The 26,241-nt window shown below is 36.2% G+C and overlaps 3 protein-coding genes across 5 annotated transcripts; 1 reads left to right on the top strand and 2 right to left on the bottom strand.

The window, feature by feature from the left end:
* Positions 1-1,922: 1,922 nt before the first annotated feature.
* Positions 1,923-4,948, top strand: PDLP8 (plasmodesmata-located protein 8). Of its 2 annotated transcripts, XR_016296464.1 has the most exons (4): positions 1,923-2,959; positions 3,768-3,875; positions 3,997-4,178; positions 4,579-4,948. XR_016296464.1 is itself a non-coding variant. In XM_089611482.1 (3 exons), exons 1-3 carry the CDS (start codon positions 2,188-2,190, stop codon positions 3,999-4,001), a joined length of 885 nt encoding a protein of 294 aa, XP_089467608.1. In that variant the 5' UTR covers positions 1,923-2,187; the 3' UTR covers positions 4,002-4,383. The 2 variants fall into 2 exon arrangements, 1 of the variants encoding a protein (XP_089467608.1); XM_089611482.1 differs by lacking the exon at positions 4,579-4,948 and having other exon boundaries at positions 3,997-4,383.
* A 50-nt stretch (positions 4,949-4,998) lies between these two features.
* Positions 4,999-12,200, bottom strand: LOC149400504 (tRNA synthetase beta subunit family protein). 2 transcript variants are annotated; one of them, XM_089611481.1, is made up of 20 exons: positions 12,031-12,200; positions 11,842-11,897; positions 11,635-11,732; positions 11,273-11,402; positions 11,076-11,191; positions 10,799-10,865; positions 10,356-10,397; positions 10,123-10,164; positions 9,867-9,943; positions 9,551-9,677; positions 9,294-9,461; positions 8,370-8,492; positions 8,189-8,290; positions 7,861-7,992; positions 7,360-7,434; positions 6,511-6,618; positions 5,731-5,826; positions 5,548-5,631; positions 5,364-5,454; positions 4,999-5,276 (listed from the first exon to the last, which is right to left on the bottom strand). In XM_089611481.1, the coding sequence occupies exons 1-19, from the start codon at positions 12,086-12,088 to the stop codon at positions 5,386-5,388; spliced, it is 1,770 nt and encodes a 589-aa protein (XP_089467607.1). In that variant the 5' UTR covers positions 12,089-12,200; the 3' UTR covers positions 4,999-5,276; positions 5,364-5,385. The 2 variants fall into 2 exon arrangements, with proteins under 2 accessions (XP_089467607.1, XP_089467606.1); XM_089611480.1 differs by having other exon boundaries at positions 4,999-5,274; positions 5,367-5,454; positions 12,031-12,199.
* A 9,746-nt stretch (positions 12,201-21,946) lies between these two features.
* Positions 21,947-25,466, bottom strand: LOC149400503 (Plant invertase/pectin methylesterase inhibitor superfamily). The gene is made up of 2 exons (XM_089611393.1): positions 24,455-25,466; positions 21,947-22,957 (listed from the first exon to the last, which is right to left on the bottom strand). The coding sequence occupies exons 1-2, from the start codon at positions 25,359-25,361 to the stop codon at positions 22,272-22,274; spliced, it is 1,593 nt and encodes a 530-aa protein (XP_089467519.1). The 5' UTR covers positions 25,362-25,466; the 3' UTR covers positions 21,947-22,271.
* Between the last annotated feature and the right edge of the window lie 775 nt (positions 25,467-26,241).

Raw genomic sequence — 26,241 nt, 5'->3', positions numbered from 1 at the left:
AAAATCAAGCCATTATTGCTCTAATTTTAATCCGTATTATCGTATTTTGAATTTCATAGATATAATGAAGCGTATACAGTGAATCATGTATTGGAAGAAGATTTAAACAAAATGGAAATTGAGATATTTGAGTAGGAGAAAACCAAAGATTTAAGAGTTCTAAAAACCAAAGATTTAAGAGTTCTATCAAAGATTATGTTCATGAAATTCAATGAAAGATTTTGGAACAACATGTAGCACAACTTTTTGAAAATAAGTCCGGTGGAAAAAAAAAAAACATACCACAATAATGAATCAACATTAAGAACATAGTCACTAAAGTGCATATTAGTAAAAGTAACCTTTTATAAATAATTAGTGTAATGTTTGAGCGACCAAATATCTAAAGTTTTGAATATGCAAAGTAAAAGGATACTTGGATATAGATGGATTAGAATGTGAGAATATGACAATGCGCTTCAGTCCAGCCCAAGTCGTCAAAGCGATCTTCCTACAAAGTCTTTACTCAAAAGAGCTTCTCAAAGCCCAGATCCATGAAGCTCGTGCTCTGCAAGACATCATCACCACTTAAACTCAACATAAAATAGTTTGGGATGAGTTGATCAAATAACCCATGTTGTTCACATTGATGGTGCATATTCCTCCCAGCATACCCCTCTTGATGATATAGTTGCTGCTGCTGATGTTGTTGATCCTTCGTCCAATTATTGAAATCTAATTAATAGTTTTTGAAATATAGTTGACATCTGGTTAACGATTTTTGAAATATGTTCAACAGTTATTAAAAACAAAAATGATCACTTCGAAAATTAAAACGTTTATTTATGAAAACTAAAAAATTTAGTGATTAATATAAAAAATTACAAAAAATGGGTAATGAAGGCTACATCCACATGGTTTTTCAGTATGCTTGCTAAAAGCCATTAGAGACACCAAAATCAAATGACATAAAGCTCATCATACAATGCAGAATTTCCACGAGATTCTCATATGCTTTAAAAAGGAAATTATATACTCGAGTAGGCCCAATTGCCCAACTATGGTCCCTTTTCTCTTCAATATATATCCTCATCTTAACAACTTAAATTAAAGGTCAGTGTAGCGAAATAACCAAAATGAAACTATGAAATTTGTTTTTAACTTATGTTTCACAACTTTTAAGAAAATAGCCAACAGACTTATGTGGTAATAATTAAAGTCTGATTTATTCTTATTTATTAACAAATTCGTCATTTTCTCTCTCCTATTTTTTACCTACATTTTTTTTTACATAAAAACTTCAAAAAACCATATCTATCTCATATGAACTCGAAATTGAGTGATTCCAAATCCTACGGATTCGTGACACCGAGATCTTCAAAAATAGATCCATTGTGTTTGATGAAAAATCATGTTTAATACCATAGATGTAGAAAAACCACGTTACTACCTTAAATATGGAAATAACTGGAAATTTTTGAAATTGTCAAAAAAATAAATTGAAACGTAACTATGATGCATTAAACATAATTTTTCATCAAACATAATGGGTCTATTTTTGAAGATCTCGACGCCACGAATTTGTAGGATCTGAAATCACTCAATTTCGAGTTCGTATGAAAAAAATGCGAATTTTTGAAGTTTTGATGCAAAAAAAATTATTTGAAAAAAATAAGAGAGAGAAAGTGACGAATTTGTTAATAAATAAGAGCAAATTAGACCTTAATTATTACCACATAAGCCATTTGGCTATATCTCTAAAAATTGTCAAACATAGGCTAGATCCAAAATCACATGTTTAAAATGGTCTAGTTACTTACAAATTTCTAAATTAAACGTAGTCTTAATTTTTTTTTTTCTTCCCTAAAGATTGATTTTAGACTAAGATTAACCCATTTTTCTATTTTAATTAAGTAAATTAAAAGATACTAAAAATACCCTTGATTAAAACCCAAAATCAATTTTCGTACAATTAAAATCTAGTCAACCACGTCACTTTTATTTTACCGTACAAAAGTCAACAAACAGTCAAAAAGAAAATCCATCTTTACTCGCACTGCAAAAGCTACCAAATTATAATTCAAAAAAAAAAGACCAAAAAGCAAAATTAATAAAACGTCTCACTCACCAAAGCACAATATAAAATAATAGCGAGTCCAAATTGCGAAAGAGGAAAAAACAGCAAAAACAAAATAACAAAAAAACAAAATGGTTACTCAGAAGAGCCTTCACTTTCACTCAATCAACCCTCACCATCACCAACAACACAGAACCATACTTTTTCCTCTCATCATCACCTGCCTCGCAATCACCACCGCCGTCGCCGCCGGGCACTCAACCGGAGCCCACCACCACCTGTTCATCTACGCCGGCTGCTCCTCAGAAAAGTACCAACCCAACACCGAGTTCGAAGCCAACCTCAAAAGCTTCCTCACCGCCGCGGCGACCTCGTCCCGGGAGTCCCTCTACTCCGCCTTCGCCGCCGCGAACGGCACGGACGCGTCCCTCTTCGGGCTCCACCAGTGCCGCGGCGACCTGACGCCGGAGGACTGCGGGCGGTGCGTGGGCTCCGCGGCGGCGCAGGTGAGTCTGGTCTGCCCGTACTCCCTCGGCGCGTCGCTCCAGCTCGAGGCCTGTCTGGTCCGATACGAGCGCTTCGACTTCCTCGGCAAACCCGACTCCGCCGTGAGGTTCAAGAAGTGCAGCCGGAGCGTGAGCGGCGACCCCGAGTTCTTCCGGAGGAGGGACGACGTGCTCGCCGACTTGGACACGGCCTCCGGGTTCAGGGTCTCGGCCTCGGGCCTCGTTCAGGGCTTCGCTCAGTGCTCCGGGGACTTGAAACAAGACGACTGCTCGGCTTGCCTCGCCGACTGCGTCGGAAAACTCAAGACCTTGTGTGGCTCCGCCGCCGCCGCTGACGTGTTCTTGGGCCAGTGTTACGCTCGTTACTGGGCCTCTGGCTATTATGACAAAGCTTCAGGTACGTCACGTGAAGATTAACTATACTGCATGCAATTTAGATTGTGATTTGTGGTTGATTCATCAATTATTAGGTTAAGGTTTTTGATGTTCCAAGCTTTTGTTGCCCTAATTTTTTTTTTTTTTTACACCTATATAGGCTTTAAAGGTGGTGATATTTTGATTAGTGATCATAGGGGAAGAAAAAAAAAAGAGTGGTTCAAATTCTCTAAAACCAAGGTCGATAAAGTAACTACCATTAAGGAGTGTGTTATTGCGCTTTATCTGGGTCATTTCTTACTTTTATCTTTAGTGATAATATTTTACTACATATAATTCATATTCTTTTTTTTTATATTTCGCTCATCCTGTTTTCTTTACCCTATAATAGTCTGGTTAGTACTCTTTGGTGGATCCTAAAGGATGATCCAAGTAAATTTGTTTATTATACCGCCAAGCTTGATCATTCTGTACCACACTTTTTCGCGTACGAATATATATATATATATATATATATATATATATATATATATATATATATATATATATATGTATAAAATATATAATATGTTGGACTCTAGAATAAAGTTCCTTTGCTAAAGTGCCGATTGACTCGAATTTAAACCACGCAAATATATCATACTATAAAAAAATAAAAAAATTAAAGATCCTTGTTCACTAGTATATAAATGCTCAAAATCATATATATATATAAATACGCAACCCTATTAGATTATTCGTACTACACGATATTTTTTATAATATATGTAGAATACATATGTAGGACTAATCCTAAATTTCTCATGTTTTTTTTTTTTTTGTACCTACAGATTCCACAAATGACGATGACGTGGGAGAAACAGTTGCCATTATTGTTGGTGTAGTTGCGGGCATAGCCATTCTTATTGTCCTTCTCTCAGTATGTCGGAAAACAATGAGTAAGAAGAACAGCAATTAATTCCTAAAAAAAAAAAAAATCAGTAATTAATCTAGCAGCAATCACCATTTCTTTATATCCTTAGATGCAGCAGTGCTAATTTTAATTATATAATAATGCAGGTTAATTATGACGGAGACATTTTTGCTTTGGTCCTTTTAAAGTATGAAGACTGGAGAGTGGAGACTCATCATTATGAGATATCACAAATGTGTTAATTTTTAATTCTTTGTGACAGCTCTCTCTTCTACTTTTTATTGCTTGGTTTATTTTCGAAAGTATACGTGGTTTTCCACAAAGGAAGGTGGGTATGTTATCTTCTAGTATAGAAAGCGGGTATTTTTAATCTCTATCATCAACTTTTAAAGTGACTGATTCTCTCTCTCCCTCGGCCATTGTCTCCAACGAATCCAATCAATTTTTATTCTTCCTGATTGGTAATTATTTTTGGGCTCAGGTTTTGAGATTACGAACCCTCAATTATTCCTCCTATTATTTGCCTTTTTCTTTATGCCAATCTTTTTTTTTTATGTATCTTCTGTCTGCAGACCTAGCAACTTATAGGTTGAATGCGACTCTGTTGCATACCTAACATTCGGAAGAGTTATTTGCGTTATTAAAATAGCCTATTTAGCTATGTTTAAACTTTAAATTAACACGTTATGCCTTGTTACTTATTTATGTTGTTTGAATTGAATAATCAGGTTTAAACTTTTAGTCTTTTGTCTACTCAAGAGACATTATGAAGCCATTGAGGGAGAGCGCCAAAAAAAAAATCAATCGCATATAGTTTAGTCTTTCAAATGAGCAGTGATTAAACTCTATAAGAGATGGACAAATTTTCATGAGGTCGAGTTCTCGGCTCATAACAATTCGGTATTAGAGTCATTCGCGATGGAGGCCTCTATGAAGGAAGTTATCAAGTATGAGCTTGAGGACAAATGTGAGTTTGAGTAAATCAGTCAATATTAATATGTTATGTTCCTAAGATTGGGTTAGCAGAAGGATTGGTGTTAAATTGGATGAACAAGCTTCAGATCACTGTTGGCTTCTCTGAGTGTTGGAAATGAAAACCTTCTGTAAAAAAACATAGATACTGTGTTGACTTTGGTGTACAAAAAGCATTGACTGGCATCATAGAACTAATTCTCTTACTCTGCAGAATACATGCCAATTTGATTCTCTAATCTTGAAAAATAAATAAACCAAAATCTGGTGGGTTCTGATGTACAATACAATGGCCATTGAAAGTTGGAAACTATAAATCAAGAATGAATAATACTTGGAAAGGGTTTGAAACATAGAAGCTAATGTTTTTTTTTTTCACCTGGCCAGAATTTTGAAGTTGGCAGGAAAACATGTTATCATCTTCTCACCTGTGTTGATAAATGGAAAAATGCCTGAAAAATGATAATAGAATAAGTAATGAATTCTATTTGGTGGGTTCAATTTGTAAATTTTGTTTTTAAGTAACGGATCTTCAATAACTTACATTTGCAATTTTTAAAAAACTACAAGAAGCTTTCTAAGGTAATTTCTGCAAAGGAACACGGATCTGAGATGTCAAAGTTGTTCAAGACCTGAAACGCCAAATATTTCACAGTTAATTACCCAGGTATAAAAAAAAATAGCATTTAACTGAACATGAAACATAAAATCAGAAAAGTCTTGACCTCAGGATGGACAATGCCGAATGTTCCAATGCGGGTCCCTTTGTAAGTGATGCTAGCTTGTCTGCCCGGAAGATACTCGGGTTCCTTTACAGGATATAATAAAACAACATTAGCATCGCATTGTAAGAAACGAAGGAAAAAAAAAAAAAGCCCAAGGGACATGAAACTATTGTATACTCTTACATTGGAAGGTTCTATAAAATATCCTGAATTGTCATTAGGCGGAACAAATGGGGCACCAACCACTTCCATAATTCGGTCTACGAGTCCATGAATCAGCTGACAAATCCAAAGCTCAAGGTTAATTATAAGATATATCATTTTTAAATTAGAAAAAAAAAAAAAAAAGGTACTTCGCAGCAATACGATATACAGTAAAAAAAAGCGACGTTGTTCATGCGCACAAGGATACCAGGAAAAAGAGTCATCTACATTCTCTGAAGTGTCATTTTTACAGTTATGAGTTTATAATCTTATTTTTCTCTCTGATACTGCATATTTTAGGAGCTAATCAATCAAGAGATCTCAACCAAAACCAATATAGAATGAAACATATCACAATATGTTCTGTTCCTCAAGATCATATATCGCACACTTGACCAATCTCAAATGATATGTTACCCTTGACATTGGGTTATAACTCTTTATTGCATCCTGATCCAAATAAATACCACCAATTATAGAATTCATTATAATCGCAACGCCTCACAAGCAACACCCCAATCAAAATGGTATTTTAATCGCATTTCTTTTTGCATCAATCTTGAAATAGAAAAATTGAAAGGTCTCAAAAGCATTCAAATAGATAGTCAATGTTCTCCAAAATAAATCCCAAGGAATATGATAACTCTAAGAGATTCTTTTTAAGAGATTTTTTTTTTTTTACGGAAGATTAGAAAGTTAAATAACTCGCATCAGAAAAAGATTATACTCGTTGCAATTTGCAGGATTTTAAAAGCTCACCTCAAATCCAGAGGTTGCTCCACAATAAAGTGCTGCAAGTTGACGACGATTTGCTGCACCGACATCTTTTTCCTCATCCAACACTGCTACATCACCCACTTCAAAAATCTTGCAAATAATCAAAGAATAATAGATATTAGAAATTAAGACTCTAACAAAAGATACTAATCTTGACGAGTATAAACCAAACGCTATTTCGCCCTTTGCCACATTTAAATGTTACCCACTTATAAGGCTTTTAAATACCAGAGGAAAAAGGTACTTTTTATTATGTACATAAATTCAAGTATCAATAAATAAAAAAAACAAAAATTTAGCGATATAACCCACATAAACATAAGCGTTTGCATTTTAGCCAACGTTTTGTAAATTTTTCGTAAATAGCCAAAAACTATTGTAAATATTTCGTAAATAGTCATATTTATTAGAAATTTACTATGCGTTTCTTATTATTTTGATAGCGTAAATAGATTTACGTGGCTACTTACAAAAAATTAACGAAACGTAGGCTATTTCAAAATTTCTAACATTTCATATGGCTAAATAGCCACTGGACCCTAAAAAATATGTATTCAAGGAAAAAAAAAATTGGCATGGTTCATCATAATTTGTTAACATATTCTACCATTCACAAATTCAGGTGTACAACCTCCTTTCATAAATATCATAAAGCCTAGCAACGGAGATGTATAAATTTGTAACTACAAGGTTGTGTTAAAATTCTTTGGTGGGGTATGTACTGCTGTAGAAAATATCATGAGGCTGAGAGAAAGTGCTGAATATCATCCAGCATTACATTACAAAACGAAAAAGGGAATGAAGCAGGATTTAAGTTGCTTTCATACATACCTTAATAGGCTTAGGATGATCTTTGTTGTGTCCGATAGTTTTTAGTATCCCAGGCATAAGAGTCGTGCGAACAACCTGTTAGATTCACTATCACATTAGTCGACACATCATTAAGACTGAGATGCCCATTTGATTGCAAAGCAGAACTAAAGACAGAACTATTGAATAAGTGCTGATGCTAGACAAATCGTCATCATTTTAATAAATACATAAAATATAACATATACATAAACCTAAATGATAGATGCCAAAAAAAAAAACAAAAACAAAAAACACAGAAAATTCACTGAGATATTGGATCAATGAGAATGAAATTCCTTTATATCTATATTAAAGGACAAACATTAAAAGGGTACGGGACAGTACAGAGAGAAAATAATATACTTTTACATATATACCCTGATGTAAGGCTTACATATATCCATTTGAAAACCTTTTTTTATTCAAATAAAAAATACCACACTATTTAACTATACCTACGAAGTTTTTAGAAACACAAACCTGAAAATCTGATGACCGAGGATTTCCAATAGTTACTGCTGTTTTCTTATCCTCTTTACGTAGCATGGCAAAATTTTCACTCCGGGAACACAATATAAAGGTCAAGACCTCTGTAAATCCATTCATTGCGATCTAAGACAAGTTTTAAAAAAAAAAAAAAGAAGCAAGATTAACCTAAAAAGCAGTTCAAACAAGATAAATAAAAAAAATAAAAATAAAAAAAAAAACAAAAAGGACACAGCACATGTTGGAAAAAAAAAATTGATCATATATATACACATTTTAAAGCAATAATTGATACTATAGATGGCTTTATTATGTTCCCTACCTCCCGTCCGATAAGATCACTAAGCTCATTCAAGGGTAAAGGGTTTACAGATTGAAGCTTTCTTTTAGGAATATTATTATATCCATAAGCAATTGCAACATCCTGAAAATCAAATAAGCACGTGAATAAACAAAATAAAGTGATACAAAGCCCAATATTCAAAATTCATTATATACTGAACCTCCATGACATCACATGCATGAAGCACATCACTTCTAGTAGGAGGCACGGATACGTTAATGCTGCCTTTGATATTTTCGGACTTCTCCGCTTGCAGTTGCATCCGATTTAAGAGATTAGTGATCTGAAAAGATTGGAAAGTATGTTTGAGAAATGGAAGTCCCTTCAAAATCAGCAGATAAATTCAACAAAAATTTAGAAAAATAGCCAACTTAAACGTTTGATGTTGCTAAATAGCCAAGGTTTGGTAAATATTAGGTAAATAACCATAAATGATGACGTGGCTTAATATGGCAGTGGTTATTTACTTAATATTTACGTTTATAAATATATAAAATTGGCTATTTACCTAATATTTACCAAACTTTGGCTATTTAGCAATTCCCAACGTTTAAGTTGGCTATTTTGCTAAATTACCCTAAATTCAATTAGGGGAAAAACTAACCAAACTAAGAAAAAACAATTGCCCGTATTTAAGAAATCCCAATGGGCGAATGAAGAAACAACAGAATCTAAACTTGTTGCAAATGAAAGGCAATCAGAGCAACACATATCTGTAAATTTACTCGTCTCTGTGCACTCTAAATGGGTATGTCTCGACAAAGAAAAGAAAATGAGGGATTTTGTGGGTTTAAGTTGTTTACAAGAATGGCCTTTGACTGGGACATGTTTGAAGGATTCATAATCCTATTTAGTAATGGTCTTTCATTACTTGGGGGTGCTTACCACTAAACTAACCTCACACACTGGCAAAGGAAAATTGAAACCCTCTATCGACAATTAATAAGAGGAAGGATCATGATAAGCTAAAACACATTTTTCCCCTGCTCCATTACTTTTTTTTAGCGATATTAAGCAAATTTCCTTTCAGCATAACACAATACGAGTAAACTAAAATTTAAATATGCATAAGCAAATTATGTACCTCTTCTGCCTCCAAGGAGACTCCAATTGCACCATTTATATATGATAGAGGAACCTCCATATTGTAAATGGACAAGTCAGGGTATATAAACTTCTTTCCATCTGAGCAAGTCACTTCCACTGGTTCTATCTCAAACTTTTTTTCACAGTAAAATGAAAAAGCAGTTACCTAGAAAAATAAGAATTAGATTACCATCCATGAGAACATAAGCGCCATAGAAATAACCAAACATGCATATTGAAATTTTTCTCGCATACAATTGTATTCAAAACGGTCTTGGCCTTTGTCAAATCTGTAGCCGTGCACTCAATGAAGACATTCTTTGTCTTAAGAGTAATTGCTGAGTGAGCACCATTTATAATAGGGGGTAGAGACAATACAGTCCTGAGGACAAATAAAAACAAATAAGAAGCATCAACAAGAATACATTAAATTACGAGATGTTTAGAAATGTCAGGCATCAACACTTTGGTTATTAAGAAACTGCAAGCATATTTTACCAGTGACACTGTTCAAGACGAATATATTAACTCAACATGATTAAAAAGCCTGGTATGCAGCTGAAAATCTTACCTGTTGCTATCATATATAACAGGGTATACTGGTTTGCCTTCTATTATGTGCAAGAACTTCTTCAATTTTAAATCTGACTGCCCAGTAGAATTGAAATAAAACATCAAATAAGTTCGAGGTAGCTGTAACTATAAGTCATGTACAAAAGAAGGTGCACAAGCTTTTTTCTCATGCTGACAAGATAATAATTTATATAGTTTAATAGCCCACAGAGCAACGAATATGTGCTCGATAAATAAGGACATGCAGAACTTACTTTGTAAAACTCCATCAGTTCATCAGCTCTAAAGCTCTTGGTCTACAATGTCAAAGTCAAATAGAAACGTCATTTATTCAGACTAGTTTTTTCGTATATATCTAATGGAACTAAAAAGATACATGTCTGCGTAGCAGTAACTGCAAATACAAGAGTAAACTCAAGCTGATGTGACAAAGTAACAACCGATTCAAATGTGATGGAAAATAGAATTAAATAATAGACACAATTACCTGTTTCAATGGCACAAAATTTATGCTTGAAGGTGGCAAGGCCTGAAAAAAAGAAGTAAAACAAGATTAGAGACTTCACTTTCCCCCAACAAAGTATATATTTGATTATGTATGCGCACATGTCAGCACGTGTGTAAAATAACTACATAAAGCAACAAACTGTCCGGTCCATAGTGCAGCTCATAGCAAGCTCTTTGTATAGTTCATCTATTAAAACCAGCAAAAGCTTCAAATTTCATCTCACCAAACAAAATACGGCTAAGCATTGTTGTCACCACGTTCGTACAAGTCACCTTAAAAATATAATCAATTTGTCCAAGGCATAGGAAACAATCAACTTCAAGTTATCCTAAACTAAGAATATTTTCACGAACTTTACCCACCATTTACCATAACATAGAAAATAAATCAAAAGAGAATTCATATTTATTACAATAGCTCACCTCGTAGGTGAACGGGGCTTGCAAGGTGTCCAAGTCATGAGTTCCAATTGCAACAAGGGTTCTTTGCCTATTACAAAATTAGCTATTAACATTAGAACCAAATCAAATATAATTATCCAGTCTACAGAGCAAAAAAAAGCCCTGAATTTTTTTCATTATTAAAAAGAGAAATCCAGCTTCGTGAATTTAAAGGAGCTAAAAGAAGTTAGTGAAGCCTTGAAAAGATAAGGCAACAACGTTGAAAATTCAAGACAAAAAATAATCTTATATGCATTACCTGCAGATATTCTGATGAAGCTTATCTTGGAGATCAATAAAACTGTTGTAACTAGCTTCATCAAACGTTATGCCTCTTAAAACAGCACAAACAATATGCTTCCGGACAGAGGATGTCTGTTAGAGTAAAAGTACACATAAGTCATGCATACAAATATAATTATCACTTTGAAAATCGTGACAGTTTGCAATCACCACCTCTGGCTTCACTTGCATTTTAAGCATCGACTCTCTACCAATCTTAGCCAGTGAATAAGTCGGTGTCTTGTCTTGCTCATTGAATACGCGAAGGGATTGAGCAAGCCCTTCAAGGCAGAGCAAATCATATCTGTAACAAACCAACATCAAATAAACTAGTCGTCGCAAACTACTACGTGCTGAACTATTTCCAAACAATCCAGTAAAAAAACACGCCATTTTTAAGGTTAATAAAAAAATACAGTGATATCCAAGTAAAAAACCCAATTGGGATGGCTTCAAAATCAAAACTTTCTTTACACCATGAAATCCATCCCAGAAGTACTTTCTTATCATAGATAATAAAGAGAAGCAAATGGTACCTATTTGCAGGAACTTCAATTTTATAAATAACTTCTTCATCTTCGTCTGCTTCTTCGTCCAAATGCTTCTCTTTTCTGATGATCGCTTTCTCAGTTGTCTGGTACAGGTACAGCACACAATCACACCATTGCAAGATATAATCACCAATCCAATATCATCACGAAACCCCATAACAATAGATAGGAATGAAATCAAAGACTTGTTACCACGTCGTCAAGTTCAATCCCGAAACTGAAGCACACTTCTTCAAACTCTTCCTGAGCTGTAAAATTGAATCACAAAAAATAAAACATCTTCCTTTCTAAACATTGTTCTTTAAGTAAAGGTACACACAGAAAATAAAAAATATAAAATAAAAACAGAACTAGCAACGAAATTGAGGTTTGAGAGCTCACTGTATGTCCTTCCCAGGGCTTCATACAGGCGATCTCTTCCCACGCTAACGGTAGGCATTGTTTCGTCCTCTCTCTCTCGGATACAGGTGCTACTCCTTTTACGTTTTTTTTTTCCTCTTTTTTTTTCTTAATTCCTTTTCAGTTCAAGAGTTTGGTCTCCCGTGTATATACCCTAAGGCCAAGTCTCTCACAGATATGCCACCGAGAGTTAAACATATTTACTATATAACCCTTTCAAATTATTACACAATATTTTTTCTGTTTATTGATATACAACAAAACTAATCAAATATGTGATAATTAATTTGATCTAGTGATAATTAATTCCGGACACTTTTAAAGGTTGTGGATTCAATCCCCATCGATAGTAAATATCATTTAAAAATACAAAACTAATCAAATATATATATATATATATATATATATATATATATATACACATTGAAAACTGTTATCAATATAGAAAATGATAAATTTCACTTTTGCCCCCTAAACTTGTTGACGAACCACAAACCTTATCCCAACTTACATTTTGTTACAACCGGTCACCATATAATTTTGAAACCCTTTCCCGTCATGTCCTTCCGTCAAGTTGTGGTCGATTCTGTTACCATTTAGACCACGTGTGTCGCACGTGTGCCCATTTCAGAGGGCATTATCGTAAATGCTTCAGAGAATTGAAATCCTGTAAAAATGGGTCAGAGAAACGAAAACCCTAAATTGAAATTCTGATACTCATTCAAACTGAGCGATGACGAAGAAGAAAACACCTCCGGCAAAGAGAACACCGAAAACGCCAACGCCACCTAAGAAGAAAACACCTCCGAAGAATAAAACACCTCAGAAGAAAACCCCTGCGAAGAGACGTGGGAAAAAAACTCCAACGAAGAAGAAATGTCCGTCGACGGAACCTGAACAGAATGTTGGAGACGGAATAAGAAGAACAACTCCAAACTATGGTGAGTAAGAGTATATATAGAAAAGTGTTAAAGCTTGTCTCTTTATTCTCGGGGTCACATTGCACGTCTATTTTTTATTTTGATTTCTTGCTCGAATCACATGGGTAGGGACCACATCGTTGAATTTTCTGTTTGTTGGTTGGTGATACATATTTAATGGTGCATTGTTAAGTATTTTTATTGTCTTGATATCACAGTTTTTGTCTAAGCGTAGGGAACATATGGCCCAACATCGTCCTTTTTTACTCTATATTCTATTTGTTTCAATACTGAATGAGTTTTTTGTGTTTCATGTTTTACAGCCCCTGGATCTGGTTTTTTTACCTACGTGGTTCACCATGGGGGTGAAATGGAGTTCAACAATCGCGGTTGGAGGTACGTTAATGGTACCATATCTCATGTAGACTACTGTGACATAGATAAAACCTCTGTGGTTGAGTTGGATGGTATTCTGAAGAAAGACCTGGGGTACCCGGTCGGGGCTGTTTACTATTTTAAGTGTCAAGATAGTGATGATGTAGTATATATTTTAGATGATGTCACTTTGTTGCAAAGGATTGGGGAAATACTTAAGACAAGTTTTGAAGTTGAAGTATGGTGTGGTCACCCGAGAATGCCTAGTCCTCTGTATCTTACGGGGGTAGATGAGCCTTGTGTTGTTGAGACTGGTCAGACTAGTGAGCCTTGTTTTGCTGAGAGTGGTCCAACTAGTGAGCCTTTAGTGGCTGAGAGTGGTCCAACTAGTGAGCCTTTAGTGGCTGAGAGTGGTCCAACTAGTGAGCCTATAGTTGTTGAGACTGGTTATGTTGTGAGCCTCGTGTTGCTGAGGCTGGTACAGAACATGGAGACCATGAGGACCTTTGTTTTGCTCAGACTGAAAAAGGGAGTGAACCAGGGGTTGGAGAGGATGATGAGGATGATGCTCTGCCTGATGTTGAGGTTGATACTGAAGAGGTTGTTGCTGAGGTTGCTACTGAGGCTCCTAATGATAATCAAGAGTCTGATGGAGATGATGAAGATGAGTTGGAAGAAGAAAGCGGTTATGAGGCTAGTGCAGATGAGGTGGAAGTGGATGGGGATGGTGTAGACGCAAGTTTACGTGGGGGAAAAGGTAAGCAAGTGGTAAGTGATAATGAGTTAGAGGAAGATGAAGGAAGTGATTATGAGGATGAAGATAACATGAGGATACATCAAAACTCTTCAAGCGAGAGTGGAACAAAATTAGAAAATGAATTTGCTCCAAGCTCATCAAGAAAATGCAAGAAAAGGAAGAATGTGTTGCCTGACTTTCCGGCATTCAGAGAGGACACCGATATGGGTCAAGATTGTTTCAAGTTAGGATTAGTATTCCCAAACGCTAAGGTTTTTAAAGATGCTGTTAGGGAGTATGCAATTCGTGTTGGCAAACAGATATACTTTAAGAAAAATGACCCAGAAAGAGTCAGGGCTTGCTGTAGAGACCCTAACTGCAATCGGGTTTGCTATGCATCAGTCATAGGCCACACTGACTCGTTCTTGATAAAGACATATAGGTCAGAGCATACTTGCCCGAGGACTAACAACAACAGGTACATGTATCTTTCTATACTAAGAAAAGTTATGGGTAGTACTAAGTATGTGTTTATTTATGCTTTTATTTATGTGTTTATATATGCTTTTATTTATGTGTTTATATATGTATTATGAAGGTTCGCAACTTCAAGGTGGTTGTCAAAGAATTATAGGAATCAGTTCCAAGATAATGAGAATTGGTCGTGTGGGAGCTTCATGAACAAGGTGCAGCAAGACTTCATCCTGAATTGCTCAAAGATGAAAGCCTATCGTGCCAGGAAGTATGCACAAGATTACCTAGAGGGGACATACAAACAACAATATGCATTGCTTTGGGACTATGGAGCTGAAATCAAAAGATCAAATCCGGGATCCACAGTAATGTTTGACACAACCTTCGTAGATGGAAAGCCAGTTTTCAACAGGATGTACATATGCTACAAAGGGTGCATGGATGGTTTCAATGAGGGATGTCGGCCTGTGATAGGCCTAGATGGCTGTCACATCAAAGGCCATCAAACCGGTCAATTGCTCACTGCAATTGGGATCGATGCTAACAACAGCATGTTCCCAATTGCTTTTGCAGTTGTGGAATCTGAGTGCAGGGATAGTTGGACATGGTTTTTGCAGTTTCTACGGGAGGATGTGAAGATCCACAACGGTCTACATTGGACATTCATAACAGACAAACAGAAGGGACTTACAAAAGCATTAAATGGCATGTGGGTAGAAGGTGCGATACCAGCTGAGCATCGACATTGTGCTAGACATTTGAGGAGTAATTTTACCAAGGTAAGTATAATCCCAACTTTTAATTATCAGTAGCTACTCAATTCCTAACAATTTACTATATTGTCATCAATGCATAAGGTATTTAAGGGGCAATTCCTAAAAACAAAAGTCATGTTTGCTGCCATGGCTTACTCAATGGAGAAATATTTGGCTGAGATGGAAGACATCAAGAATGAAGATGTGAAGGCTTGGGAATGGCTGATTGACAAGGAGCCTCGTCATTGGGCACGAGCATGCTTCAGAACAACTCCTAAGTGCGACATTGTCTTGAACAATCTTTGCGAATGCTTCAACGGGACTAGGGCTTTATTGATGGCTAGACAAAAGCCAATACTCTCAATGCTTGAGAGAATCAGGATGTATTTACTACAGAGATTCACTAAGCAACGGGTAGCAGCAGAAAAGTGGCATGGAGACATAGGTCCCAGGATTTCGAAGATCCTAGAGAAAAACAAGTTGCTCAGTGCACAAAACATGGCCCATTATTGTGGCAATGAGCAATGGCAAGTCCAAAATATGTATGGCAGCATGTACGCGGTGGACCTCAGACACAGGACCTGTTCATGCAAAAGATGGGACTTATCAGGTATTGTTCCTTATGCAATTAACAACTTTTTTCTCTGGTCAACTCGCAGCTCGCTCAAGCTCGCTCAAGCTCGCTCAACTCGCAGCTCGCTCAAGCTCGCTCAACTCGCTCAAGCTCGCTTAACTCGCTCAATAGTTTTCATTGACGTCATTGGTTTTCATTTGTTATGCAGGGATACCTTGTGGACACGTGATCAGTTGTATTTGGAGTAATAATGAAGACCCTGAGAAGTACGTCGCTGACTGTTACGAAAAAGAAACGTACATGAAGGCGTACCGACACCAAATCCATCCACTGAACCCCATTGAACAATGGCCAAAAACTGTGACGACACCAATGGAAATGCCTCCTAACAGATCAAAGCCAGGGAGGCCTAGAAAACTGAGAAGGGTCGAGCCAGATGAAGTTTTGCCCCCTCGAGGAGCTACAACATTGAGAAGATATATCCTCATCAAGTGCTCAGCTTGTGGAGAATATGGCCATAACATGAAGACCTGTTTTAGAAGAAAACAACAGAATTTGGTTAGTGATCTTAACTCAATAATTATGCCAAGAGCTGAAATGAGAAGTAATCTATTTTTTTTTTGTTCTGCAGAGAGAATCAAAGAAGAAAGCTAGAGATGGAAGCCAACGCTCTCAGCGAGGACGTGGCCAATCTGGAAGTCAACCACCTAGCCAACATTCACACGCAGGTCCCAGCGTAGGTTCAAGTCAAGCTGCAACTCAAGGGCCAAGTCAAGCTGCAACTCAAGGGCCAAGTCAAAGTGCGAGTCAAGCTGCAACTCAAATTGCAAGTCAATGTAAACCTCAACAACTTAGAGTGAGCGATTACAAACAAGGCTTCGTGAATTTCTAAGTTATTAGTTACACACCCAATATTTCTAATACATCTGGACTTGTTCTATTTACAGCGCAGTCCGAGATTCAAGACTGTTGATGATCCAAACAGGCTACAGACTCTTCGGCCAAGAAAATTATTCAGAAAGAATTAAAGCATGTTGCCAGGGCTTTTTGAATATGTTTATGTTGTTTATTATGTGACCAAACATTATTTCCTAGGTCATTTTCTACGCGTGTATTTGCATCTTTTGGTTTAACAACAGAATTGAAGCATGTTGCCCACATTTTGGAATCTGTTTATGTTGTTTATTATGTGACCAAACAGTAGTATTTTGAAGGTCAATAACAGAAATTGATTGACAACAGAATTTAAATACATTTTGATACACTGCAAAATACATTTCATTACAACAGAATTTAATTACATGACTGCAAAATACATTTCATTACAACAGAATTTAATTACATGACTGCAAAATACATTCACATAAATCAAATGGATCCACTGTCATTCAGCCTGATGTCATTCACTGCATTACTTATAGGGATATCCTACTTATAAATTACTATAAAACAGAGAAAAATTACAATCACAGATAGCAGAAACTTCAAAAATTTTCCTTCACTTTGAATCTGTTGACCAAGGTTCTTCAATTCATCGAGAATGGCATCACGACCATTCTGCTCATCGTCGTCATGAGTTCCATAATTGTAGCCGCCTTCATTAATCTTTCTCTGCAAGCCTGGAATAATTTCAACTGACCTACTACACATTTCAGGGTCGATCCATTGTAAAATCCACAACCTGTATCTTTGTTTTTCTGCAAAATGTCAAACTTGATTGAGTCCAACAAAATTTATTTTCAGTTCAATAAAACACCTCAACATCTAGCCCTCGAAAATACCAAACTACGACGAAAAACCAACAATTTTATTCCCACTGAAATAAAAAACCTTAAAATCTAACCTTCGGGAATATTTAAAAACCTTCTACCAAAAACCCAACACATTCTCAGTTAAATAGAAAATCAAAGGAAATTGATACGTACCTTATATTGGGGACAACCAAAAAACCTTCTACCCGGATTTAACGATGTCCACGATGTCTTCTTAGAGCAAACCAAGCCACAACTGCATCTCGGTGTTCCACGATTCTTGGTATGGGCTTCGTCGTTTCCGCCTGAAACTCGACGATTCCAAGAACTACTCGAGCTGTAAGTTTCCATGGCGTTTTGGTGAACTGGATTCGCGATTTGTTTGGTGAAACTGACGAGCCCAAACTGATTTGGGGATGAATCGAACCCTAAATCCCAATTTTGGGTTTTGGGTTTTTGAATGGTATAACAATTGACGATATCAAAGGGAAATTCAATAATTTTGCTCTGAAATGGGCACACGTGCGACACACGTGGTCTAAATGGTAACAGAATCGACCACAACTTGACGGAAGGACATGACGTGAAAGGGTTTCAAAATTATATGGTGACCGATTGTAACAAAATGTAAGTTATTGGGTTAAGGTTTGTGGTTCGTCAACAAGTTTAGGGGGCAAAAGTGAAATTTATCCTATAGAAAATAAAAAAATGTTACGATGGTGACGATATTTGACACTTCTAACTTTTTTTCTTCAATAAACTCTACTTATTATATAATAGATTTAGAATAATAAAATATTTTTAAACATGAGCACTGAAATTTTGAAGATTTTTAACAAAATTACATAAAATATGGTTTGTTTCTGTTTTGTTTAACTCTGTGTAATATGATGAGAAATTTATATTCAATTATATTTAAAATAATAGTGTGTTAAAACCTAAATCGGTGCCAAATATGCTTAAAGTGTACTATGGTTTAGAATTGTAAAACATTTTCCAAAATATGAGTATAAAATTTTAAAGATTATAATCATGAATATATAATAATTATTTTGCCCTCATAGATAAATGTATACTTTTCACATTTGAATATATATATATATATATATATATATATATATATTATTATAATTCTTTCAAGCACATGCTTATAAATATGAGAATGCTATATTTACATATCATATTTCACTAATTATACGATTAAAGATAATCGTGAAATTAGTTGATGAAAGATAATATTATTTGTCAGAAATATTCACTTGAAAGAAGCTAATTTTTTGTCAAAATATGTTTTAATTACTTTTAACATTTTTTTTATTATCACAAAAATATTGTTAGTTACTTTAATAGCCTATTATCATTAAAATACATGTTGGCCCATATTTTCAGTCAGCTCGAAAACTAAAAATTGAACCTCATCCGCAACTAGCAAAGCCCAATTAGGCTTTCTGCCTGATGATGTCATCCGTTCAAAATTATTCATGCCTAATGACATAATCGGCTCAAGATTCTTCCCACATGATGATGTCATCCACCTAAAATTCTTCATGCTTGATGATGTCCGTTCAAAATTATTCATGCTTGATGACATAATCGGCTCAAGATTCTTCCCACATGATGATGTCATCTGCCCAAAATTCTTCATGCTTGATGATGTCATCCGCCCAAGATTCTTCGCTTGATGATGTCCGCTCAAAATTATTCATGCCTGATGACATAATCGGCTCAAGATTCTTCCCACGTGATGATGTCATCCGCACAAAATTCTTCATGCTTGATGATGTCATCCGTCCAAGATTCTTCGCCTGATGATGTCATCCGCCCAAAATTCTTTGCGTCTGATGATTTCATCCGTCCAAATCCTGCTTGATGATATCATCCGCCCAAAATTCCCCAAGAGCACTTCTCATCAATTTTTAAGTCAAACTTGACATGGGCCCACCAAAACCCATACCTCACTCAACACACCTCCAAAACCTCCAAAAGATAAACCTAGGCAAACTCATGCCAAAATTCTCTCTCATTTCTCTCTCTTAATTCTTCTTCCACAAGACCACTTGAGACCAAAAACAAAGAAAAAAGAACACCACAAGAAAAAGAGAAACAATTTCTCTCATCTCATCTCGTTCTCTCTCACCAAAAAATAAAAAAAAATAATCTACTTTCATTCTCTCTAGAATGAGAGAAGAAATATTTACTCTCTAAAAAATAATTTCTCTAACAAACCAAGGTTAACCGAGCCAAATTACATTTCTCTATCTAAAATTGTCTAAGAGCTTGAGAAATCAATTCTAATGCTCTTCACTTAGTAAGAGGAAAATCTCATCGACCAACTACACGATTTAATGATCTCTAAAGCTCTTGGACGTGTTAGGTCTTGTCCTAACCTTTCTCGAACCCTTTGAAATCTTAATGAGTGATTTCTCCTCCCAAAACACGATTTAAAGATTCCTCTGAAGCCCTTGGATGTTTTGGGCCTGGTCATAAACTTACGTGTGCCCTTTGGAATCTCAAATAGTGATTTTGGGCCTATCCAAGACTAGTCTTGAGACTATTCCAAGCACACCATCTGTCCACAAATGCTAAATTCAAAAAACGGCTTAACAATACATTAAGCAACCATAGCAACACGCATTTATTTTGCTTATATATATATATATATATATACACACACATATATATATATATAGAGAGAGACACAAAAATAATGGTGAATTCTAATTTCAGTCTTACTTTGCATCGTCGTCCGAGAAAGAGAAAAGAGAACTTTCATTATTCTATTCACCTAAGTCCTTGCTTTCACACTGAACTATATGAAATATCATACGTAGTTGCGATGTATGGTTTTAACGAGTGAAGATGGGATTCAGGGGCTGGTCTTATAGAACCTATCAAAGCTCGTGCCATTAATCTCATCACGGTTCAAGATTAATTTTTCGAACATTATTGGACAGATGGTACGAGATGGCTAAATTATCAGATATCGGAAAGACACTCAGTGCTTGGACATAAGGTTTGCTTCACTGTCTAGACTTTGCCCCTCTAAAGACGCTCACATCGCCAAAGTTATTGACCAGCTGGATTTTCTTTAAGAGGTGACTAAGCAAAGTCAGAAGTTTAAACACTACATGCTCACAATTTTAATTCCGGACTTGCCCTCCACTGTATGGCTTTTTTGTGTCCTATTGATTTCAATTTTTGTGCTTTTGATTCGAAAGAATTATTGAGGTGTGCAGCCTAATCGATCGGGTTGATGACTGAAGACTATATGACGATAATTCGCTGATCGATCTGTAGTGGTTGCAAAGTGGGCGTAGATTTCGCATTGAAAGTGAACCACTATATAAATCTTTGTGTGCTATTGTTCTTCGTGTTTTTTGTGTGCTTTGTTTTCTGATTTTAGGTTGCGTTTGGGGATCCAATTCTAACAAGAACGTATTGTATTCTCAGAGATAGTGAGTTCGATATGTAAAATAAGTATTGGGTTCTTGCCAAGCAAATCCTAATACGTACTAACAACAAAATCCTAAAGCATCTTCATTAAAATCAAGCAAGAAGATAGGCGTCCGGATCAAGAAGAAACCGAGGATGATGACGAACATATTCAGAACAGTGTAGCAAACAGAATTACCTCCATGTAAGTGTTACGATAATCCTAATTTGCTTGTTGAATATCTACTTAGATTATTAAGAATTTACGATTATGGAATTCATGATCCGACATCATTAATTCGTTAATTATAAATTGAATATAATATGTTACGATTCTTTTTCGCATTTAATAATTAATTAAATGTAATCTGAATTAGGATTAAAACAGTTTAATCGTATTTGGAAGAAGATCCAACCACACAGCTCAAGGTTTCGGTGCTAAATTAGACATAACCCGATTGCTAATAATAGGAACATTATCATGTTGCGTGCGCACGACATAGACATACTTTGACTAGATGCGTCGTTTGAATAACTGTTACAATACACGTGTCAGAGTCTCCAATGATCATCACAGTTGGGGCGATCTAAATCACGAGGCAGTCCTAGACTACGAGGTCACAGTGGGTACCAGGTTGAAGTGAAACACGAAAAGTATAATAGTAATACGTACGTGTTAGCATCACTACTAATTTGTGTGGATTATTCTCCCATTCCTGACCAAATGCTTAGTCAGCACCGTCTAATAATATAATATATATAATATTTTTTATATTTTTCTTCTCTTATTATATATTCGCTTGATTCTCCGATTGACAACATACGTTCATTCGTACATATATGTCTGTCCTCCGATAAGGATACATCAACAAACCAGAAAATGAGATAATAAAGTCTCCTGGGTACGGAGCAACGTAATAATGATCATTTAAACTATTTATATAATGAGAAAACTCTTACAACGCCCTATATTATTAACACAAATACACAAAGAATACATAAAGAATGACAAGCACATATACATACAAGTTACGTATGCTAACAGACAACAAACTCCTATAGTTGATTAGTTGTGGACTTTTCATGCTTCCACAACAACATACATGGAATATAACCTTATTCCTACACAACAAACGTCCGAACTTAATAATATTCTTTTAATTTTCCTTTGGTAATTTTATACCTAAATTTAGACATCGCTAATGATCAAAGACCAGCGGTGAAAGGCACACCGGCCAAAGCAATCCACGAGTTCCCGGCGATGAAGTTTCCGACGGTAAACCTCGCAGCCTCGGAGGCGCCGATGACGCGAAACCCGCGCCACTTGACCCGCCCGGCGGTGGACGAGCCGGGCCCGGTATTCGCGTACTCCGCGTAGTACAAAGTGTCGAGTGCGAAATTCCCGCTCCACTCGAGCCAGCCCGCGGGGTTGACGATCCCGTCGAGGTAGGTCTTCATGAAAACCGTCCTCGAGTACTCCTTCCACGGCCTCCCGAGGTACGTCTTGACGGAGGACGAGGAAGATCTCAGGTCGGGCGCGGCGGTGACTCGGGAGTCGTGGACGGAGATCCCGGTGTTCTGGTTGGGGTCGGTGCGGCCTTGGGCGGTGATGGTGTTGGTCTTGTTGGGCGGGTCGCGGGCGAAGATGTTGCAGCGCTGGAGGACCGCGGCGGCGTTGCCGAAGATGAAGTCGACGGTGCCGTAGATGTTGCACTCTCTGTAGAATTGCCGCTGGGAGTGGACGTACAGCGTGTCTTGGTAGCCCTCGAAGCTGCACCGGTAAAAAACCGACAGGTCCGAGCCCGACCGCAGCGCCACCGCCTGGTGGTTCGCCGCCCCGGCGGTGTTTCGGAACGTCATGTCTTTCGCGATGAATGCGTCTCCGACGGCGGCTGTGGAATTGTTGAAATGGGTTTTTAGTCAATAAATAGTGTCATCAAGCTAGTTGATAAAAAAAAAATATTGATATGGAAAATAACTAAGTTTTTTTAGCAAAATAACTAAAATGTAAATTTTTATGTAAAATATCAACATTATAGATAAAATATTGATCCCTATGACTAGGCAAATTGAAATGTTGAATTTTCAATCTAACAAACGTTTTAAGTATGTTTAAAATTTAGCTAAATTTGATGATGTGACTTCATTAATCAAATAGTATTTTATACAATTCTTTACCATTTTCGTACATTAATTTTAGTAAATATAAATTACTTTTGATAAATGACTAATTTAATAAAATAAATGAAATGTTTACTATTTTTTAAAATTAAATTTAAACTTGGCTAAATAGCTACTATATATAAATCTATCTCTATATATATTGTTTTTTTTATTTGATTATTTTATTAATTTTAGACAAATTATTGTGGCTAATTTCATTCGAGAGCAAAAAGAAAAAAAAAAGTTACATATTATTTTTATATTGATTACGCGTATTTGTTGTTGATCTAAGAAAGAAAAAAGAATTGAGTTTTGGAAATATATATTCAAATTAATATAAGGAATTTTTCTAATAAAGAGACATGCTTAACTATATGATATGTGTGAATTAATTTGATGACACTACAGTTTGGCAAACCTCCTATCCAAAGACAATTAGCTAGCTTGCTATTGATCTTTTTAAGGGGCTACTGAATTTTTATTTTTCCTCCTATAAAAATGCCGGCTTAGGGTTGGGCAATCTATGATATCGATCCTTTTCTTTATGCCAGCATATATATAATAAAATATATGGAGACAAAATTTAATGGGTCAGACTTTGAGACTATATAAAAATTCAACATATGTAGGACTAAATTTGCAAGATGATTTAACAGAAGGTCATTGACCCACAGACACACGGAAACCCACAAATTCTCAAGGACGGTTCCGGGATAATCACTATGAATTGTTCTAGTCATATCTTTTCTAGACGATCGTTATAAATAAATAAAATAAACTTCTAGAAATGAAAAATAAATACATCAAACCAAACAGAAGTTCCGTGCATACCTTCGGAAAAGTTCAGCCGTTACTGGTGATCAGATCACTAGTTATAACTTATAATTAAGTTACCATATTTATTCACGTACGTGCATGTTACACGGCTTCTATTCTAACAACTCAATTTTCAAATTATTAATACCTACTTTCTCCATGCATAATATAAACCTTCCTTTATAATTAGCCTTCTCATAATTAAACAAACAAAAAAAAAACCATATCCATTTTCTACGTGACTATTTTTATGTGACTATTTTTAATCAACCCTAATAACCTTCCCTACTAAAAGTCTACAAAAACGAAAACGAGATAGCATGATCATCAATCCGTTTACAAAGTTGGCCACTACCATAAATACACTAATAAAAATAATAATAATAAAATAGTAATATATTTACACTTACCAACGGTGGCTGAATTGAAGGTGGTAGAACCACCACCAACGCTTCTACTTCCGGTAACAATAGTTTTACCAATACCATCACCGACCAACATAATATTATCCTCTCTTATCTCAACGTTCTCTTTATACGTCCCGGCCTTGACGTGGATCACGAACCTCCCGGTCCCGGTCCGACCCGCCACCGCCGCCCCAATCGTCTTGTAGTCCCCGGACCCATCTTGGGCCACCACCGCGTTTGCCCTCGGGCCCGCCGGAGATTGCAACAGCCTCCGGTCCCCGGGCCTGACCCATCTCGGAAACCCTCCACTAGTGGCCGTCGCGGGCTTATACGCCACCTTGTTTATGGCGAGCGTGTTGCTGATGAGCTTCGACACGTTGTTGGCGAGCAAAGGCGAGAGATTGAGCTCGGCGCCCATCTCGGCCAGCCCGGCTAGACACGTGTCGAGGTCGGTGAGCGCGGAGCTCAGCCACGTCTGCGTGTCCTCGTTGGTGCAATCGGAAGCGGGGACCGCGGTGGAGCTGAGCCGTCGGATCGCGGAATCGTAGAGGCCCACGCAGTCGGTCCACGCGGCCTTCTCGTTCGGGCCGTTGCATTTGGGCCCGAACGAGAGGACGTGTTCGCGCGCGATCGTGGCTCGGTCGAGGGCGAGCTTGGTTGCGATTTTGAAGAAGTCGGATTTTTGTGTGATGTTTTGTGGGGTGTCGCGAGGATTATTGTGATCAACGGTGTTGGTTGTGTGAAGGGACGTTGAAGAAGAGGTGATGAGGAAGTACTCGCATGGCTGAGGGTTTGGGGTTTGGCTACACCAAGATTTAACGTCCTCGTGAGAGTAATGACCAAAGATATTATGGGTTTGGCAAAGCAAAGAGAGAAAGACTAGGAGTGCTACGTGAGTTCGGACATCCATTATTATTTTTTATTTTTTTTGGTTTGGCTGATTTTTTAATGAAGGAAAAAAGTACACAAGTTGATTGAGTACGATAATTCTTGATGTGTGGTTTAAAGCTTTGATTTAGATGCTTTATATAGGAGATTGTGGAGAGAGTATATGCATGGTTGAACAATATTATTAGGAAGGGAAATCGAAGATGGGACGCAACGTTGCATGACTTTCTTTTCTATCAATTGATAATTTAGTTAATTTATAATTTTCGTCTTTTACTTAAAATATGTTTTTTTTAGTTTAGTTTTAAATATATTACAAGCATGAAAAGAAAGAAATAAAAAATTCATTATTTGTTTTGTTTAATAATTTATTGCATTTACTAATATAAAGTGTTAAAATTTATAGTAGGTCGTCATAATGTTTTTGGGGGAATTTTAATATATACAACTTTTATTGTTACGGTGCAGTAATAATGTTTTGAACTCTCATCGTAATATATTAGTTTCCTTATTTATTGCAATAATATAAAGTAAGTAATACAGTTTAACTCTGTATATATATAGCCAGTCATAAAATACTCCAAAATTTTACATGTATATTAATATATATATATATATATATATATATATATATATATATTATTTTACGTACGGAGCAATAATAATGTTCCGAGCTTGCCTATGTTGACCGGATAAGAGCCATAAATTGTAAGGAGAGCCAGGAAAATGCTTATTTAACACGTTATTCAATTAATATATACTAATAAAAAAAAAATCTGAGGTTTTTTTTATAAGAATTCTGCTTATTATGGTAATGAGAAATGATATAGGACTTTCTAATTATGCTATAAGAAAGCAACTCCAAATAAGAGAGTAAAACGACAAAAATTAAAAATAAATAC

Source organism: Urtica dioica, chromosome 4, assembly GCF_054948205.1.
Source record: "Urtica dioica subsp. dioica isolate 48M chromosome 4, U.dioica_male_clone48M_v1_H2, whole genome shotgun sequence".
In the NCBI taxonomy this organism is placed as follows: domain Eukaryota; kingdom Viridiplantae; phylum Streptophyta; class Magnoliopsida; order Rosales; family Urticaceae; genus Urtica; species Urtica dioica.
Note: the sequence above shows the minus strand (reverse complement) of the source record. Positions and strands in the feature narration are given on the sequence as shown.